The 20,113-nt window shown below is 41.3% G+C and overlaps 5 protein-coding genes across 5 annotated transcripts; 2 read left to right on the top strand and 3 right to left on the bottom strand.

The window, feature by feature from the left end:
* Positions 1–3,975: 3,975 nt before the first annotated feature.
* BOLA1 (bolA family member 1) lies at positions 3,976–5,917 on the bottom strand. The gene is made up of 3 exons (XM_074264903.1): positions 5,875–5,917; positions 5,154–5,287; positions 3,976–4,513 (listed from the first exon to the last, which is right to left on the bottom strand). The coding sequence occupies exons 1-3, from the start codon at positions 5,915–5,917 to the stop codon at positions 4,085–4,087; spliced, it is 606 nt and encodes a 201-aa protein (XP_074121004.1). The 3' UTR covers positions 3,976–4,084.
* A 6,464-nt stretch (positions 5,918–12,381) lies between these two features.
* On the bottom strand, positions 12,382–17,052 carry LOC141539931 (histone H2B type 1-F/J/L). The gene is made up of 2 exons (XM_074263338.1): positions 15,651–17,052; positions 12,382–12,715 (listed from the first exon to the last, which is right to left on the bottom strand). Exon 1 carries the CDS (start codon positions 16,985–16,987, stop codon positions 16,607–16,609), a length of 381 nt encoding a protein of 126 aa, XP_074119439.1. The 5' UTR covers positions 16,988–17,052; the 3' UTR covers positions 12,382–12,715; positions 15,651–16,606.
* A 218-nt stretch (positions 17,053–17,270) lies between these two features.
* LOC141539929 (histone H2A type 2-B) lies at positions 17,271–18,048 on the top strand. Its single transcript, XM_074263336.1, has one exon. It carries the CDS (start codon positions 17,326–17,328, stop codon positions 17,716–17,718), a length of 393 nt encoding a protein of 130 aa, XP_074119437.1. The 5' UTR covers positions 17,271–17,325; the 3' UTR covers positions 17,719–18,048.
* LOC141539930 (histone H2A type 1-F-like) lies at positions 17,926–18,387 on the bottom strand. Its single transcript, XM_074263337.1, has one exon. The coding sequence runs from the start codon at positions 18,313–18,315 to the stop codon at positions 17,926–17,928; it is 390 nt and encodes a 129-aa protein (XP_074119438.1). The 5' UTR covers positions 18,316–18,387.
* A 195-nt stretch (positions 18,388–18,582) lies between these two features.
* LOC141539932 (histone H2B type 2-E-like) lies at positions 18,583–19,093 on the top strand. The gene has a single exon (XM_074263339.1). The coding sequence runs from the start codon at positions 18,653–18,655 to the stop codon at positions 19,031–19,033; it is 381 nt and encodes a 126-aa protein (XP_074119440.1). The 5' UTR covers positions 18,583–18,652; the 3' UTR covers positions 19,034–19,093.
* Positions 19,094–20,113: the final 1,020 nt, after the last annotated feature.

The raw sequence follows: 20,113 nt of genomic DNA, 5'->3' as shown, positions 1-20,113 counted from the left end.
TTGAACTTTTTGTGTCTGTGCTCAGACCACCCTTTCCCTTCTGGTGCCATGTGTTATGAGCCATAGCTCTGTCACTCCACCCTGCTGGACTCAACTCCTTCCCCTCCACCCCAGGAGGGGCCGTCCATCTTCCCACCCTCCTGGGAATGCCCCTCCCTTCCAGTCGATGTGAAAAAATGAAATGAAAATAAGAGAAAAATAAAATTTTAAAAAATCCTTAAAACTGAAAGTGTTGTTCCTTTATTTCTTCTATCCAAATCCCTATGTGTTGGTCCTCCTGTCTGTTTTTGTCTTCTTTGGATTTTTCCATATTTGGGGACTGTTTCAAGATAGTGGATGGTTCCCATATTCTTCCATAACCAGCTGGAAGCTTTAGAATACCTTTCAGGTAGAACATTCAGAACATTCAGGTATAAAGTCCTGCTTTTTCCTTTTTTTTTTTTTTTTTTTTTTTTTTTAACTATCTCTTAAATTCTTGCCTTTGTATTTTAACTGGTCAGAACCTCAGTGCAAGTCTACCTTTCTCCTGTATTCTTGCAATAATTTCCTAATAATATATGTAATATATATATTCCTAATTATATCATATATAATATATTCCTAATAATAATAATTCCTGGTCTCCAATCTATTCTACATATATTTTATCTAGCTTATTCCCTCTCCCATCTTCCTACATAGGCTTTTTACTGACCAAAAGATTGATTAGAATAATTCCAGTTTCCATCAAACTTAAATTTAAGTCACTTTTTTATGAAGACCTTTTCTCAGCCCTCAGTTACTAGTGCCTTTCTCTCTCATCTGAATTTCCTTGTATTTATTTATATGTTCTTACGTGTACATGTTGTCTCTCTACAACATAAGATCCTTCAAAGCTCTTATACTTTCTTGATGCTGGGATCAAGGATCCCATTGACTTGAAAGCTCATTCCAATGATGGAGACCTCAATCCAACCATGTCTCTTCTTCCTGAACTCTTGTCCCTTTCCTCCCATAAGTTCACCATGGGGGAGCTACCCAAAATGCTGGAGAGTTTCCTCAATTTTTCCTGATGTCTCTCCAGGATACAAATGGAACATCCTGGCTCTCTACTGTGCCATCTCACCCTCACCATGTAAGCCAACTCATCTTTTCTTCCTTTCATAGATTTTCTTGACATTTCTCACTCTATTCTTTGAAATTCCTCATTGGGTATATGTTGGAGCCTGACTGCAATAACCATCTGCCTCTCTATTGCCCTCTGTGATTTATATATAATTCTTTGAAGACTGTTGTATTCTTTATCTTATGACAGGATGGAAAGATACCAAAAGTATGGAAAAATTTCAGACTTTATTTTTTTTAAAGCTATGAATGACTATCAATCTCTATGCAAATTATATAAAATCATTATTCATTATCTCTACATGAAAATATCCTCAGTGAAGATATGAATAAGGAACAGGAAAGCTTCCAAGATGGATATTTAACAATGAACTACATTGTTACAATTTTACAATTGCCTCGATATGACAGGTGGAAAAACTGGGATCCAGAAGGATAACACAACATAATGGTTATTGTCAGATAAAGGGACTGAAAAGAAACATTTCTCATCTCCTAGACTTACATTCTTTTCATTAAACCAAACTATTTCCTACTTATATTTATTATGTCCTTGTCAAATGGTCTTATAAGACTGAGAAATAGAAGGGCCCATAGGTAACAATACACCTCTTTTTTCTCCCCTTCCCTCCCTCCCCCTCCACTATCCTAGTCATTTTAATGACTTGGAAACCTAACTTATCACATCATTTGCTCAAGATCATTCAGTTAAATTGAAGCTCCAGAATTTGAATCCTCCAAATCTAGCCCTCTTTCCATTATACCTTATATCATGTCCTGTCTTCTCTGACTTCTGGAAGATGAAGTCTGGGTTTCAACCTTGCCCTTATTCCTTGCCAAAGCAACCCGTTTACATACACAATTATTTCATTCCATCCTATCTTCTCCAGAAAATTGTACCTGATATCATTCCCTCTTTCACTTATCCTTACACTCTCCCCATCATACTGGCTGCTTCTCTACAAACCTGTCCATGTTTCCTGTATCCTCCCCAAACCATCAAATGATTTTCCCATCCCCTCCATCACAAAGATTAAGCTCTTAGAGAAGGCCATCTACAATCAATATCTTTATTTACTTACTTTCCTTAACATTTTTATAGTCTGGCTTCAGATGCATCTTTTAAATTAAACTGCTCTCTCTAAAGTTACCAACGATCTCTTCATTGCCTAATCTAATAGCTTCTTATGAATACATATCCAATTTTATCTCTGCAGCTTTTGATACTATCAATCACATTTTTTTTCAAGACTTTTTGTAACACTGTTTCTTTCCTGGTTCTCTTTCCCATTGGTTAAATTGATCTTTCTTGGCTTCCTTTGCTGGACTTTCTTCAAAGTTGTACCTAACCATGGGTGGGCCAGAAAGGTTCCACCTTGAGCTGGTTTTTTCTACTCCTTCTATACCATTTCCCTTGGTGATTTCTTTCATCAGCTCCCTCTATGTATGTTATTCTCAATTCTATTTGTCCAGTCCTTAATCTCTCTTCTGACATTCTTGAATCTCTAATCTCCCATTGAATAGCTTAATCTCGATATTCCGGTATCTTCAACTCAACTCGTTCATAATCTTTTCCCTACAAATTCTCTCCCTAACTTTATTACTGTTGAGAGCACCATCACCCTCCTAAATATTCAGGATGGCATCACTTTCATACCCCACATGCAATCTATCACCATCTGTTTGATTCTACCTTTGCAATAATTTTCTTCCACACCTCTTGACACTTACTGCCCTGCGGCAGACTTTCATGTCTTTGGTCTTCCTGCCTCCTTTCTCCTGTGCCACATTCTGGACAGTGATGGTCCTCCAGTATGGTTCTGACCGTGACACTTTCCTATTCAGTAAATTTCAGTGGCTCCCTGTTGCATCTAAGATTAAATATAAAATTTCCAGTTTGACTTTTAAAGTCCTTCTTAGGACTTCCTACCTTTCCAGTCTGGCGTCTCCTACCCTATGTCCCTCCAATCCAGGGCTTCCACCCAAATCTGGACTCCTTGCATTTTTACAAGCAGTCCTGCATGCCTGGAATGCTCCCTCTTCTCATCTCCTGGCTTCCTTCAACTAACATCCTACTTTCTGTAAGCAGTCTTTCTCTGCTCCCCTCCATGTTAGTGTCTTGCCTCTGAAATTATCTCCTTTTCCCTGCCCATATCTTATTTGTACATAGTAATTTGCATGTTGTCTCTCCCATTAGCTTGTGCTCTCCCTGAGGGAAAGGACTATTTTCGTCCTTTCTTTGTATACCCAGCATTTAGCAAAGTGATAACTAGCATTTATATCATGCCTACTGTGTGCCAGACACCTTGCTAAGTGCTTTACAAATATCATCCCCCTTAATCCTCACAACAAGAGGGAGGTGCTATTATTACCTCTATTTTAGTTAAGGAAACTGAAGACGGATTCAGTGACTTGCCCATGGTCACAAAGATTAGAATTTAGGTCTTCTTGACTCTAGGTCCACTGTTCTAATCACTGGCGCCACCTAGTTGCCAGTGCCTGGCACAGTAAATGTTTGTTGACTTTGATATGGTCTTCTACCCCTAGTAACCAGTCATTTTACTTCTGTGACCCTGTTCTGTCAGTAGAATGGGTATAAGGTATGGTATGACTACTTTGTAGGATTATTGTGAGGTTCCAAATCAATATATAAAATACTTAATTTTCATATCAAAGCCAGCCATCATTCTTTGCTACTGACACCAAGACACTGCATATTGCAGGGCTTCAAATAAATCTCAGCTGCGTGCAGGAGATAATTCCGTGCTGCCCCTCCCCCAGTCACAGGGATAAAACGCCACTTTGCCCTTATCGGGCACTGCGGGACACACTGCCCCTTCTCGGCTCAAGTTCACAATCATAAAGACGCTGTCAGACACAATCACATTTTTATTTTGGGAGGGCAGGCCCCAATAGAGGTCAGTAACTCTCTCCTCCCACAAATCTAGAATACATGTGTTCCCCTCTCTTCTGCAAGCTTTCAGGAGATACCATGGAGGTCTTTCTTGCTCCCACCCAGGCAGGCAGGGCTGATTTCTATTTGGGGGTTATCTCTCCATTGGGCAGGGGTCCGAGCTTGGATAGCCAGGGCGTGGACAGGCCCCGCGAGTTCTTCGGCCAGGGCGGCGTGGACCAGTCGATGGCGCTGCAGGGAGCTTAGTCCTTCGAAACGGGAGCTCACCACGGCCACTCGGAAATGGGTCTCGCTGCCGGGGGGCACAGCGTGACCACTGCTCTCATTTCGAAGCTCCAGCACCTCCGGGCTCAAGGCTTGCTCCAGCTTTGCTCTTATCGCAGCTTCCACAGGGCCCTCCATTCCGGCCCTCTTTACGCAGCCTCCGGACAGATGGACGCAGCCGGACATGGCCCGGGGGGCCAGAAGTCGGATTGACAGTACACTCAGCATCAGCTACAGGAAGGATGGGGGAAGGGGAGAGGTAGGGAGGAGGGAGGAAGGGACAAATGAGGCTTGGAGACCCCCCCATACGACCTTAACTTTACCCCTGCCCCATTCCCCAGTCCAAGCAACCAACCCCCCCTCCTTCAGGCAGCCCACCCACATTGTGCTGGGCTGGGAGTTGAGAGCCAGGAGATCCCGGCCCACCCTTCTGTGACGTCGAGGGGGGAGACTACAAAAAGCTGGGGGTGGGCTGCAAGGGGGCTGGGGATGGTGCCGGTAATGAAAGGGGGGGTAATGGACCGGACTAGGGGTGAGTAGAAGGGGGGGATGGAACACAGGTAGAGAAAAGGGAGGGGCGGGGGGGGGGGGGTTTGTGGGGGGGAAGGGCAACCCAGGCAGGGGTGTTTGTATTAGAGAGGGTTGCTGCTGCAACTGAATGAGTGAATGAATGAACGAAGGATAAATAAAATTTACCGCTTATTAAGTGCGCAGCTAAGCGCTGGGCATCCAAGCCGAACTTTCTATTTTCTGCTATTTCCTATATTCTAATGGCGGGGGCGGGAGGGGTGACAAATAAGGAAGAGTAGGGGTGCACGTACTTCGGGGATTGACATCCGAGCCCACGCCCGCCGATACCCCCCCTTTCTACCTGTCCCCCAGGGGTCAGCTGCTGGCGCCCTCCGGGATTCGTTACACACGCTCCGTGGCTACTTCCGCGGAAGACGCACCGGTTATTGGAGTCTCGGCTTCGCGAGACACGCCGGGAAATGGAGTCCTTAGTCCCTCATTGGCGAGCAGGCCAGGGCGAAAGTACCAAATTTTCGAGATGCCGCGGAGCAGCTTCCCTAGCGCTCATGGGAGTTGTAGTTTCTTGGAATTTAGGTTGAGCCTGCATTACGCAATGCAAGTCAACCCAGAGGCATTGTGGGAAAGCTAGGACATGAAAGAGAACCGGTTACTGTGTATTCCATTGAACTGTTTGCCTACACTCTCGATTCATCAACCAGAGACAGAAAATAGCAGTGATATAAATCTCACTTTCCATTCAAACTGTTGTGCCACAGTTCCCTTTTATTCCCCTGACTCAGTTTCCCTAAATTGTCCTGCCTCAGTTTCCCTGAATTGTTCTGCTCGATCCTGCAACACCACCCCTCCCTCCTAATCATGATCCAGATAAGGAGAAAAACCTATCTTAGACATCCTCAGAATGTCCGGTGCCTCTCCCCATCCCAATTTATCAGAAAGCCCACCCCCACCCTGTCAGAACCGGATTGATAGTCCCTTCCAGATCTCAGCGCTCTGACTCCGCCCCTGCCTCGGCCCACCCCTGTAGCCGAGCCACCTGCGTATCTATGTCATTGAGAACTCACATTGCCGGGTGGGTGCTTTGGACACCAGCCCTAGGGGCAGCATGCCTCCAGCACAATCTCTCCCTTTCAAATAAAATGTTAAAAACTCTAATCTCTATCTCGTCTCATTTTCTCCGGCATTACACAAACCATAACCGTAAAAGAGAAAAAGTTTATGTTCTAATGGGGAAAACACATGTGCCAGGGGTATGGTGAATGCATCTCAGGTTAGTGTGGCGTGGTAGAATCTAGATGTCAGCATATCAGAGTCCCACCCATTTCATATACTCAAGAAGTTGGGTGATCAGGGACAAATCATTTAATATGTTTGAGCCTCTTTCCCCTCAACTATCTATAAAATGGATATTCTAATTATTTGTACTACTTAGTTTAGAGGGTATGAAAACAACAATTTACAAGAGACAAAACATCAATGAGAGGAGATTATTAAGTAGTTTGCCTTTTTTTTTTTTTTTTTTTTTAAGTAAAAAGCTGTTTACACTCTAGAAATAAAATAGCAGTGTCTTGAAATGAGTATTAAACCGGTAATCTTCCTAAATTCTAGAAATGTGTCTAAACCAGCTGTGGGAGTTTAGATAAATCATTTAAATTTTCAAAATCTCATTACTCTGATAAGTCAAAAGTGGGGATTAGATCTCTAAGGCTGCCCTTCAACTATAATCTTATGATAATTATATTTAAATATTCTTTTTAGGAGAATATGAGCAATATCATGCTTTGTCTCTTACTTGCCATTTCCTAAAATAACCAGATGATACCCCCACATGACTTAGAATGTTATAAAATTAGAAGTACCTCTAAAAAGTCAGCATAGACCAGGAATTAGCAAATTTAAGACCAACTTTCTTAGTTCTCTTAATTCCTACTTTTCCTATGCTATTCCTACGTTCCCCACTTAGTGATCCAAAATCTGGCTTTTTTTCTGTGGCTCAGGATGAGAGGGACTGAACACTACTAAATTTTCCCACTAACAAGTGAAATTTTGTAGGGAGCTATTTGATCATTGATTTATATTTCAACCTCTGGTATACACAAATGTACATATACCTATACATTTAAACACCATTAATAGGTGATAGACATATGCATACATATGCACAATTTTTTTGGTTCAGTCATGTCTTGACTCTTTGTGACCCCATTTAAGGTTTTTCTTGGCTGAGATGCTGGAGTGGTTTGCCATTTCACCAGTTCATTTTACAGATAAAGAACTGAAACAGAGTTAAATGATTTGCTCAGAGTTCACACGGCTATTAAATATCTGGTGTAGGGGCAGCGAGGTGGCGCAGTAGATAGAGCACCAACCTTGAATTCTGGAGGACCCAAGTTCAAATTTGATCTCAGGACACTTAACACTTCCTAGCTGTGTGGCCCTGGGCAAGTCACTTAACCCCGGCCTCAAGGGGGAAAAAATATCTGATGTAAAATTTGAACTCAATTCTGATGGTCTCTCCATTGTGCCACCTAGCTGCCCTACATGCAAGTGCACATGCACACATACTCTCTTACTCACACTTCCCCCCCCTTTTCCTGAGTTATATGACCTAGTTATTAAGAGTTCTTCCTCCTCCTGCTCCTCCTTTCTGCCCCCCCCTTCTCTTCTTTCTTTTTCTTTTTCTCCTCTTCCTCCTCTGTCCATGTGAGGAGAGTATCACCCTTACATTTGGGTCCTTTGTCCAGAAGACTATAATTTTTTATTGTATTACATAAGGCCTCTTGAGGTTTGGAGGCTAGTTTCTGTCCCCCTCCATTTACTTATTTTATTATTATTTTTTAAAAATTGCTGAGACAATTCACTGTCTCTTGTTTTCATTTATAATTTTTTGAAATATAATTTTGAGAAAACTGGCTTTGAAAAAGCCCATTGTGATTCAGATGAGGCTACTTGACTATGCCTTTCTACCCAAATCACTTCGGCTTTCAATGAGCCACCTTAATTAGGCCTTTCTTGTTCCTTGTTTGGATTTTGTTTGCTCCTAGTAAGTGTGAATAGCAATGGTTTTCCATTCAGGCCAGAAACCCAGAGCATCTTCCCTTTTCAAATGGATTCTTTTGTGATGGTAAACTGAGCCATCTTTTGACTCAATTCTTACCTAGCCTTGAGCACTGAATGGATCAGGCAAACAGAAAACCTGGTAAAGACCTTAGTTTGAAAAGACCAAGGTCTCCCACTGTATCCTGGGGATCTCTAGTCATTTTACACCTTGCCACTGCACTCTTGGGGAGAAAGTGAGGTTGGTGATTTTGCATTGTTTTGTTTCCCTTAAATCCAATCCACTGGAAGTGAAGACTTCACCTTCCTGATGCCTTTGTTCTTTTGAAGATCAAAGTTCCAATTAGGATTTATTCAAGAACAGCAGAAGAGAAGAATTGTATATTGCTGGGTAAGATCCTATAAAGTACCTCTGCAGAAAGAAAAGGTTATATTTTGGAATGCTTAAACTGTTACAAAGAAAAGAATAAATGTATCTGATACCATAGTCATTTACAATAGACTAAAGAAAACAGTATCTTCTTTATCAGGCCGTTGGTTAATTAGTATTTCTTAAGCTACTGTTGCTCAGTTGTGTCCCTGAAAACTTTTTTTTTTTTTTTTTTTTTCAGATATGGAGTAGTTTGCCATTTCTTTCTCTAGCTCATTTTTACAGATGAGGAAACTGAGACAAAGAGTGACACTTCTAGGTCACATAGATAGTAAGTGTCAATACAGATTTGACCTCTGGAAGATGAGTCCTCCTGACTCTAGGTTCAGCATTCTATCCACAGAGCCAACTCGATGTCTATTTTTAAGCTACAAATGCTGGGTTATAGGATAAGATAAAGAGAAGGGAGTGAGTTTCTTGAACTATGTATTCAAAGTCTTCTAGAATAGTTTTTTGTAACATTATGAAGGGGAAGGAGAAAAACAGGCATTTGGCTTTAAGCTGTCCCTGAAATACATGCTGAGACATTACCCTCTCCCTTTAATTCCTCCCACCCTCCCTAAACCAAAAGGCAAAAACAGAACAAAATGCAGTTACTTTTGTTCTCTCCAAAATCTACTTTCAATAACATATATAGGCAGTATCCCTAGTTCCCATTGTGAAAGCATATGAAACCCTTTTTAGTTCAACTGATAATATTAAGAAATAATATATTTTTTTCCCTCAACTTAAAACCTTTAGAATTTTCCATAGAAAAGTGCATAACAAAAGCTAAAGCCTTTCTCTTAAAAGGATGAAGCTCAGATTTATTTCTTATCTTGTTTAGAGATCTTTGGCTTCCTCATTCCCTGGAGCAATTGGCAAGAGTGAAGTGCCCTCTTTTGTTATTCAGAAAGGATTTTGTTGTTGATCTTGGGAGGGGAGCATTTCTGTCTTTGTGGGGAGAGATAATGGAAGGAACTGAGTAGTGGCTATTGTTCTGGAATGTTAATCATAAATCATACTTTTAATTATCCTTTTTTCCTTGTTCAAATTTTCTTGAGGTAGAACTACTGAGAAATGCCCAATGGCATGAGGATACTATACCAGTTTGGACATGTCTCTCTCTAGGCTAGAAATATTTGCATTTAAAATAAAAAATGGTTTCTGGCAGATATTACTAAAATCTAGGTTATAATATTTAATTTTTCTTCAACATTATGCACTCAAAGTAATAATGTATATTAAGTGCAATTTATTTATTATTTATTTCATTTATTATTTATTATATAGACAGAACTTGAAGAGGGGAAGGCCACAAAGTATTTTATAAATAGTTGATACAATTCTCCATCTCTTAAGTACTCTAGGGATCTAGTGCTCTCCAGATTTTTTTTTTTTTTTTTAATTCATTTTTCCAAATTATCCCCTCCCTCCCTCCACTCCCTCCCCCCGATGGCAGGTAATCCCATACATTTTACATGTGTTACAATATAACCTAGATACAATATATGTGTGTAAATACCATTTTCTTGTTGCACATTAAGTATTAGATTCCGAAGGTATAAGTAACCTGGGTAGATAGACAGTAGTGCTAACAATTTACATTCGCTTCCCAGTGTTCCTTCTCTGGGTTAGTTATTTCTGTCCATCATTGATCAACTGGAAGTGAGTTGGATCTTCTTTATGTTGAAGATTTCCACTTCCATCAGAATACATCCTCATACAGTATTGTTGTTGAAGTGTATAGTGATCTTCTGGTTCTGCTCATTTCACTCAGCAACAGTTGATTTAAGTCTCTCCAAGCCTCTCTGTATTCCTCCTGCTGGTCATTTCTTACAGAGCAATAATATTCCATAACCTTCATATACCACAATTTACCCAACCATTCTCCAATTGATGGACATCCATTCAACTTCCAGTTTCTAGCTACAACAAAAAGAGCTGCCACAAACATTTTGGTACATACAGGTCCCTTTCCACTCTTTAGTATTTCTTTGGGATATAATCCCAATAACAGCAATGTCTCCAGACTTTTTAAATCATGAACCCCATACATTTTTGATCAGGCATATCTAATATGTGCATTTTTATTTACAAATTATCTACATATACTACTGTACCAATATGCTTTATAAAACTTGTACAAAATATAAATTTAAAAAGGATGAGATAAAGGTGAATTATTTGAGCCTAGTGTTTATAAAGAGCCATTAGAATTTACTGAACAGGGGAGTGATATGGTTAAAACCATTACGTTGAAATAGCTTGGGAAGTTGTGTTAGAGGATGGGTTGTAAAGCTTATCTGACTTAAGGCAGGAGAATAATTAGGGGGACCACTGCAAAAACCCAAGCAAAACCTAAATCAGGACTGGAATAGGATGGTAGCTGTCTGTATGGTGAGAAGAAGATGTGTTGTGGCCATCTTTCCCATACCCAGCAGGGATGGATCCTGAAACTCACTTATCCCACTCAGAATGAAAATAAAGAAGCAAGTCTCTTAATTTCTGCCACAAATTTTGGAATTTACACTTCAAATGGGTACTTGAAGGTTTCCCAAGGTGAGTGCTCTGATAATGGTTAGGTAACAGTCCTGGGGACTCACCTTAGAAAAGAGGAAGTTAGAAATCTGCACAGATGGAGGAGGAGGAGCACCATTGCGGGAGTAATAAAAGATACACATAAGTGAGAAGGAAATGAACGCAACTCCCATGAATGGCTATTGCTGGAAGAATGGGATGTAATATTCTCTGATTGGCTGATCCTTGGGGATCAGATCTCAGCTCCTCTTCAGACTAGAATCTGCACTTGGAATACCACAGATCTAGCCCTGGTGGGTATGAGTTGAGAAGTTTTTATTACTGATTTGTAAACAGTGGTAATATGAATAGTATTTAACTCTCATAACTATGGCTCTTCTTTTCAAAACAATTACATGTACCCTCTACTTATTACCACACAAAAACTCTTCCACTCTTCCCTCCACCAAAATGCATGCTCTTAATCTCCCTTCTTCATTGCAACAATGCAGTTGCTCAGGGTAGTCAAAACCTAATCCTAATTGGGGCATCCTTAGCTCAGCTGGCAACATTGGAAAATTCCCATTTTCCATTTGTTCATTTTAGGTGGAACAGAATGAGTCACACCAGATAAGCAGGCTTGGTTGGGCTGTGATCTGCATGGCAAATCTCAATTGCTGTATCTCTTTCCTTCCTTACTTCCTACATAACTCTCCTGGAAATTTCTTTTTATATTTTTAAAAAGTATTTTTTAACCATTGAAGACACTACTGACTTTCCAGTCACTCTGTTTTGCACTAATTATTTGCTTTTACTCACTCCAGATATTGCCCTTTTGATCCTACCATCTGTCCACCTTTCTCAATTTCTCAATTGCCAGGGCAATTATAATAACTTCCTAACTGGTCTGGAACTATTAGTTGACCTATATTGAATATCCCCCAATTAAAAAAGATTTTTTAAAAGAAATGTTGACTGCTTAATTATCTTGATCAAATTAACTGATTAATTACTAGCAAACAACTATAACTTACAAATTTATAGGTATTTTTCTTTAATAAGGTAAAAGAACTAGAAATAAATGCCCTCCAAGGCCCTGTCGTTCTCTAACTCCCTTAGGAAATGAGGCCCAGAAAGACTAGGGGATTTGCCTGAGGCCACATAGGCAGTAAGTGTTTGAGATAGGATTTGAATCTAGGTTTTCTGACTTCAAACAGTGCTCTGTGTTAGGTATATTCATTGATATTATTCTCAAGAACAAAAAGTTTCCTTCTACTTTTAATAAAATAAAAACTCCAAACATAGTTTATTCAGCTTTATTTATTCTTTCATTTCAATTTTAAATAATGTACATAGTACAATATCATGCACATATAATTTGTGAGAAGTATGCTTGCTCAAAATACTTTTTTTCCCCCCCACGGGAGTACCTAATTATGATAAATTTGGAAACCACTACTATAGACTAATAGCTCCACCTTGTGGTTTAGATTTACCTCAAAACAGAGGGGAAAAAATGGGAGAGTTAAAGGCAGCCTCTCCCAGCATTTAATTTAAGTTTCATATTCACCTTAGACACCTAAAAAGGCCTCTGATATGATACCAGAATGGGACCACTGATTCTCCTTATGGAGGGAAATGAATTTAGGGCTTTTGGAAGAGGTTCCCTGCTCCTTTCCCCACCACTGGACCATCATTATAATTCAAGGTGACAGCAGTCCTCTTGTTCTCGATGTCATAAAATTGAAACCTAGATGGCTCTTGACGGCTTTTCTACTTCCAAGGGTATCAACATAATTGTCCTGTCCCTAAGAAGTGATCCAGTCCAGTGGAAAGATCTGGAGTCAGATGATCTAGTTCATATCTCACTTCTGAAATGACTGTGAGTAAACTACTTCAAAGTCTTTGGGTTCTCTCATCTGTAAAGCAAAGGCCATTGGACTTAATTATTTTTCCAAGGTTTTACAATTTTAGACACATGATAATCCCAAATTTAAGAACTCTTTCAAGTTTTTCAAGAATCTTACATTGCTCAGATATATTTTCCCTATTCAAAAGACTGATTTCCCCATCTTTGACTCTTTAATTTCATGATTGAGACTATGTCACTCCCTCTGACTTTCCCTGCCTCAATTCAGGAATTCTTGGCATTTCACCATTATAGCTGCTACTATTTCTTGGGTGCTCTCTCTCCCCTGCCTCTTCTGAGAAACTGACATCTTAGTGGGTGGATTAGACAGTGTATAGTGGGAAAGGGAAGGGGAAGTGTTTACATCAATGCTAAACCGTCCCCTCTGAAAGACTAGCAGACATATGTAACATCTTTAGAAAAAAGACAGCTCCTTTTTATTGGCCAAGCACAAAGCTTGGCCTCCACGCTGCAAAAACCCAAGTCAATTAATTACCAATAGATGAAATTAAAAGAGATGTACCTAATTGTTTCTAAAAGATGCTAGTGGGTATGTTCACAATCTCCATCAGGAGACAAATGGCATAAAGAATTCTCCATTTTTAGCTACTTTTCCATCTAAACTTTGGACCAGATGAGACTTTATTTCATCTAATTCCTTAATTTTACAAATAAGGAAGTGTAGAAATCTAGAAAGGTAGTAAATAGTAGAATCAGTATTCAAACTCATTTCACTAATTTCAAATTCAGTGATCTATCTACTATATATCATGATGAGTCCTTGAGGATTCTTTCTGCATTTTTATCCTGATCCAACAAAATAAAGAAAAGCCAAAGAAGAGAACCTCGAAGTCCCTGTCATGTAGGCTTTGAATTAATCATTTCACTCTGGGCTAATTATCACAATGGTGTGCAAAGGAGTATACTCCAATGTGTCTACAACTCTTTCAATGTGGTGGGATTGAGTTGCTCAGAAATTTTATAGTGCCAGGGAGATGGCTTTACTTTGAGGATCTTTACATCCATTTATATCTTTTTACTGCTTCATTGAAACCTTAGGTTGGGAGAAAGGATATTGTGCTAATGAGGAGGCTGATCTGCAGACCTAGGCCCCCCTAATTCATTTTTGCACTCTTTCAAAGACACTGACTCCTTTGTTAAGTTGATATTCATTCCTACTTGTCAGAACTAATTTCTTTTTGTCATTAGGCTAATTATCTACATTCCCTCCTGCCCTCAAAGAGGTTTCTGTTCTTATTTGGGGATTCTATTTAGCTTACAGCCTGTTAAGAAAAAAGTCAACCAGATTTTTGATTCACCTGGTCACTTTGTTTTCTGTGGTGCCACCCATATTGTGACACCTTGGGGACTTTGGCTGGCATCAGAAAAGAAAAAAAAATAACATTTTAAAATTTAATTAAAAAAAAAAAAAAAGCTAATCTTTGAATTTCTATATTGGTCCATCACAGAAAAGTGCATGAACTATGAACTAAGGGAGAATCCTTGAGCTTTTTTTTTTTTTTTTAAAGTCTGTAAAAATAAAGCTTAAAAGGATGTTTTTTTTTTAGGGTAAGGTTTGATTATAAGGAGTCCTATACAAAGTCAGAATTAAAAAAAAATATTCTCTATTGTATCTATTGTTCTCATTTAAGTTTTGAACTATATGGGACTTTTAAAATATTCTTATCTAATCTCTTCTTTTTGCAGGTAAGGAAGTAGAAATCCAGAAAAAGTAATAAATACTAGAACCAGTATCCAACTTTAATAATTTCAAATTTAGTTGATAATTTTAAAAAAGTTTGTTTTAATTTCTTTAATTTTGATGATTAAAAATCATGTTGTTCATGATTGGATTTTTAACAATTTAACAAATGTTCACTTTAAATATGTTGAGTATGCTATAAATATGTTGAGTATACTAATTATACAAATCCTGTTGTACTGGGACATGGAAACTTTTTAAAAAGGGACATTTCAAGGACAAGTGAATAGGATAATTTGTAGATACTTTCAGGGGCATAAGTCATTTGACTTTGAAAGCAATCAGCTGAGCTTCCTCTGGCTGGCTTCAGTAAAAGGGAGGCTTAGCTTTTTCCTCCCAGTCTTATTAGTTCTTTGTCAATCTCCAGAGACAGTTAGGGAAATGGAGGTAGATTGTATTATACTGGTGGTAAGAATGAAAACATTGTGGCTGGTCCTGCCAAATTTTTTTGCCTTTGATTTAGAAACTATTAGGTATTCTGCTGAGAATGCAATGACCATGGTCATATTAGTAGGATTTGGAAGATGGAAGTATTTCCTGAGATCTCAGGAAAGTTAAAGACATTTCTAAGCACCTTGGTTTACAAAGTAGGTAGGTTCAGAGAAATAAATCGATTAGGCCTGCTAGGCCAATGCATTTTCTATTATCCAAACTACCTCCTATCTTGTGGGGCTTTTGAAATAGAGGAAGAAGAGAGAGGAAACTGGGATTGTTTGTTTCAAGTAAGACACTTCCAGGCACAAACACTGCTGGCTATGAGGCTCTCCGTGGCTCAATGAGGCTTCCTTCTTGGACTCGGCAGACAAAACTCCCATTGTCTCCATCTTTTGATTTCCAGCGTTCTCCAGACTAGAGGGTTCCCTCAAATGCCTACGGATTTCCACATAGCCTCGGGGAGGAGTCCCAACTTTTGTCCCAGCAACAGGGGCATATCTATACTGTCATTAGTCCCCAAGCTTGTCTAGTGGAGGAAGGGGTGGCACACCTTATCCAGCTTCATTTAGAGAATTCTAAACTCGGCTTCCCTGAACCCCAAAGCCTCGGACTTTTATTTTTCCTTCTGTCCCCCGCAAAATGAAGCTGTAGAGGAATAAAACGGTCAATCGAAAAAGGGGCGAACTTTGAGGAAAAGTCCAAATCTAATATTTCTCTTACGGTTACGACTGGGCATTGAATGTCTTACCGTAGGGTCCGCGGGACCTTGGGGGTCTTACTTTCAGGTGGAAGAAAGCTATTGGAATCCAATTCCTTCCTATAGGCGGGGGTGGGAGATGTTTGAAAACCGATGAAACACAAAGGAAATTAGATTGCTTTCAGAAAGGGGGAGAGTTCAAGAGAAGACGTCTTTCCCGCCAGTTCCCAGAATGCGTCGGGTATTTCAGGGATAGGGTAGGAATGGTTCTGTGATTTTCACAGGCAGAGAGAAGTCCCTCTACCAATTAGAAAGGCAGCTATGGATGCAGGTCGGCACCTTCGCTGCAACCAGTCGTAGAGAATTGCCCGGGTCACTAAGGATAAATGACTGGGCCTGGAACAGCTAGGTAATTGCTAAGAGGCAGGTCTTAAAACCGGCTAGTCCGGACTCGTAAGAGCTCTGAATGAATCCATTTCGTTACGCAGTCTCGCGAGGATAATTAGGCAGACAGAACACAGACCTTTATTAAGAAATAAAGTCGATTAGGGGAGCAGGAGGCTATGTGGCGTAGAGCCAGCTGGATGCAAAAACACCCGATTTTAAATCGTCTTGTTCCCTTGGCCAAACAGTATTGGGGGTAACGGAGTTCCAACGCGCCAATGTGTGGATGTGATTGCTGAGTCTGTTAGATTTCAGCATTCAGAAATTTCCCAAGCCTACAAAACTACTCGTCTTTTCCTTATAATCTACAAGACAAAACAGAAAGGAGCCACTATTTACCTACTCCGTATTGTCTATTACCGAAGATAGAGACAATTATAAGGTTTAATTTATGATAAATTTCCATCCCAGGTTCCCTAATTTTAAGCTTGCAAAAGACAATATAGAAAAACCATTTGTGTTTTGTTTGAAACTCGAGTGAATAGCATCTTTTTCTGACAAAGTGGGTGGCTCTGAAAAGAGCCTTTGTTTCATGGGAAGTCGATGACTCCTGGAGCAGCCGCTTACTTGGAGCTGGTGTACTTGGTGACGGCCTTGGTGCCCTCCGACACGGCGTGCTTGGCCAGCTCCCCGGGCAGCAGCAGGCGCACGGCCGTCTGGATCTCCCGGGAAGTGATGGTGGAGCGCTTGTTGTAGTGGGCCAGACGAGAAGCCTCACTGGCGATGCGCTCGAAGATGTCGTTGACGAAGGAATTCATGATGCCCATGGCCTTGGAAGAGATGCCAGTGTCGGGGTGGACCTGCTTCAGCACCTTGTAGACGTAGACGGAGTAGCTCTCCTTGCGGCTGCGCTTGCGCTTCTTTCCGTCTTTCTTCTGAGCCTTGGTCACGGCTTTCTTGGAGCCCTTCTTGGGGGCAGGAGCCGATTTTCCTGGTTCAGGCATGGTTAGAGAATGCACAAAGCCACTGAAGTCGCGACTGAAGTACAAAGACACAGAATGGCGACAGGCCCTTTACTTATAGATCCGGCATGCAAATAAAGGCTTTAGGATACCTACTAATGATTGGTAGATGATTTTTCGTCATTTCCTGGTAGCTTACGATGCAAATGATGAGATGAAAATTCTCTTTTCCTATTGGCTGTTCTAATCAAAAGGCCTTCCTAACCAATCAAACGACTCCCTTTCTGCCTGCCGGTAGGTCTTATAAATTACTTCAAATTGATGCTAAAAGGTTTTCGGTCTTTCTTTCTTTAAGAGAGGGGCTCGTTCCTTTTATCGCCATGTCTGGCCGTGGAAAGCAGGGAGGCAAGGCTCGCGCCAAGGCTAAATCCCGTTCGTCCCGGGCCGGGCTGCAGTTCCCAGTGGGCCGAGTGCACCGTTTGCTCCGTAAGGGTAACTACGCCGAGCGGGTCGGTGCCGGAGCTCCGGTTTACATGGCGGCGGTTCTGGAGTATTTAACTGCCGAAATTTTGGAGCTGGCGGGAAACGCAGCTCGGGACAACAAGAAAACCCGTATCATCCCCCGCCATTTGCAACTAGCAGTGCGCAACGACGAGGAGCTCAACAAACTCCTCGGGGGAGTCACCATTGCTCAGGGCGGTGTCTTGCCCAACATCCAGGCCGTCTTGCTGCCCAAGAAAACCGAGAGCCATAAGCCTGGCAAAAGTAAATAAGCGATAAAGGGGGACTAGAACTTGTCCCTCCACCCCCCCCAAACGGCTCTTTTAAGAGCCACCCTCCTCTATCAGATTAAGGGGCTATTATCACTGAAAAAAAATAATTCAACATCTCAGCGTTTCAGCTCTTTTTTGATGTAATGGGTGGCTCTGAAAAGAGCCTTTTGTCTTTGGTGTTATCACGTGTAAGTTGCTAGACCAAAATCATTTGCCCTTGGGTTTGTGGCTTTCAGTTTTCTTAGGCAGAAGGACCGCCTGTATGTTGGGCAGAACGCCGCCTTGGGCAATAGTCACTCTACCCAGAAGCTTGTTGAGTTCTTCGTCGTTGCGGATGGCGAGCTGCAAATGGCGGGGAATGATGCGCGTTTTTTTATTGTCTCTAGCAGCATTGCCAGCCAGCTCCAAAATTTCTGCTGTGAGGTACTCGAGCACAGCTGCTAAGTAGACTGGCGCTCCGGCGCCAACCCTCTCGGCATAATTACCTTTGCGGAGCAGGCGGTGGACACGGCCCACTGGGAACTGGAGTCCAGCCCGAGAAGACCGCGTCTTAGCTTTAGCACGAGCTTTACCTCCTTGTTTCCCTCGGCCAGACATGACGAAAGGACAATTACAAACGCAGATTAAAAAAAGACGAAAGCTTCAAGAAAATAGCTCGGCGAATTAAATAAGGTATCTTTTGTAGACTTCTATAGGGGCGGGGTTAGAAAAGATCAATTTTCATTGGCTTAGAAAAGGCTCCGGAAAAAACCAATGGAATGAAAGTAGGTGTAATGCAATTACATTACATTGACCAATAGGAATGAAGACCACGTTGAACCCTAATTTGCATGCTGCCGTTATAAAAGAATGCAGGATCAGCTATTCCTTCACTCTCTACGTTTCTTTTAGCTACCGCTTTCGCTTGTTTTAAGCTGAAAAGGGTCGCATCACCATGCCCGAGCCGGCCAAGTCCGCCCCTGCCCCCAAGAAGGGCTCCAAGAAAGCCGTGACCAAGGCTCAGAAGAAAGACGGAAAGAAGCGCAAGCGCAGCCGCAAGGAGAGCTACTCCATCTACGTCTACAAGGTGCTGAAGCAGGTCCACCCCGACACCGGCATCTCCTCCAAGGCCATGGGCATCATGAACTCCTTCGTCAACGACATCTTCGAGCGCATCTCCGGAGAGGCTTCCCGCCTTGCGCACTACAACAAGCGCTCCACCATCACTTCCCGGGAGATCCAGACGGCCGTGCGCCTGCTGCTGCCCGGGGAGCTGGCCAAGCACGCCGTGTCGGAGGGCACCAAGGCGGTCACCAAGTACACCAGCTCCAAGTGAGCAAGTGTTCTGAAAGGGGCAGGCTCCCTGTGAACAAAAGGCTCTTTTCAGAGCCACTTATCTAGTCCTAAAAAGAGCTCTAACTAACTTAAGCCGTGAAGTTGTGCAAGCATGACTTGCTTTCCTGGGGATGTCCTTGGAAGTAGCAATGGCTGTTGAAATTTACCAGCTTTGGAACTTCAGGCTTAGAAATGATTTGTGTTAACCTAACAACTTTTGGTGTCCAATTAAATCCTCTTTGTGTAGTCAATTTCTAAAATGCGTGCTGTTTGGGCACCTATTTGCATGGAGCTCAGCAGCTGACTGCTTTTTGCAGCATCCATTTCACAAGTCCCACTATTTTAAGATGTATGAAAGTAAAAAGACCTTAATAGGGAGTCGTTTAAAATCGTGGGGGTGGGATGGTGGGGAGCAAAATTTTATTACTGGCTAACATGCCTTGATTTCAGCAAAACCTTTACCCTCCCAATTCACTGGACTCCTTTTGCCATTGGGTAGCATTAAAATTCGAAAGTCCCTCGCCGTTTTCGAATTGGCTAATGGATACTGTTTACTCTCCTTTCACTGGAGGACTTCCGAGCCTCCTGGACTTCTTCCATGCATTACAATACAGGATTTCCATGCACTGTGTAATTCATTGTAAGATATTGAACAAACTATTCCTCTATTCCATTTCTATCTTTTCCTTCAATCTGTTATAGTTTTGTGAATATTTGTGAAAACAATCTCTAAATGCCTGACATTATGGAACAAGTACATACATTTTATTTCGAATCAAAATACTCCAATACAAGGTGAAAGATTTCATCTTCTAAAACAACATGAGCATCTACAATGTTCAGGGCTGTGTGCTAAAGAAAACAAACAAGAATGGGAGACCTAGAGAAGGTATTTTGCTCTTCCCCTTCCTCCCTCTCCCCCTCAAAGGATTAAACCGATTTCCCTTTTCAAATGAGCTTCAATCAAGTTTTAACAATGACCTGCGGAAGAAAATCCTTCCCTAGAGACTTTTCCTCCTGCTTTCATCTTTTTCACTTTCTTCAGCGGCTGAGCTAGAAAAAGTAAATCCTTCTTAGAAAA

The sequence above is a fragment of the Sminthopsis crassicaudata genome, chromosome 4 (genome assembly GCF_048593235.1).
Source record: "Sminthopsis crassicaudata isolate SCR6 chromosome 4, ASM4859323v1, whole genome shotgun sequence".
Classification (NCBI taxonomy): Eukaryota; Metazoa; Chordata; class Mammalia; order Dasyuromorphia; family Dasyuridae; genus Sminthopsis; species Sminthopsis crassicaudata.
This window is presented reverse-complemented; position numbering and strand designations above follow the sequence as displayed.

Coding starts and splice junctions, on each gene's coding strand:
- BOLA1 (XM_074264903.1), bottom strand. CDS start 5,917: ATGCTGCCCCTAGGGCTGGTGTCCAAAGCACCCACCCGGCAAT. Junction 5,288..5,874: donor CAAAGCACCCACCCGGCAAT/GTGAGTTCTCAA, acceptor CTCGCCAATGAG/GGACTAAGGACTCCATTTCC. Junction 4,514..5,153: donor AGCTGACCCCTGGGGGACAG/GTAGAAAGGGGG, acceptor TCCTTCCTGTAG/CTGATGCTGAGTGTACTGTC.
- LOC141539931 (XM_074263338.1), bottom strand. CDS start 16,987: ATGCCTGAACCAGGAAAATCGGCTCCTGCCCCCAAGAAGGGCTCCAAG.
- LOC141539929 (XM_074263336.1), top strand. CDS start 17,326: ATGTCTGGCCGTGGAAAGCAGGGAGGCAAGGCTCGCGCCAAGGCTAAA.
- LOC141539930 (XM_074263337.1), bottom strand. CDS start 18,315: ATGTCTGGCCGAGGGAAACAAGGAGGTAAAGCTCGTGCTAAAGCTAAG.
- LOC141539932 (XM_074263339.1), top strand. CDS start 18,653: ATGCCCGAGCCGGCCAAGTCCGCCCCTGCCCCCAAGAAGGGCTCCAAG.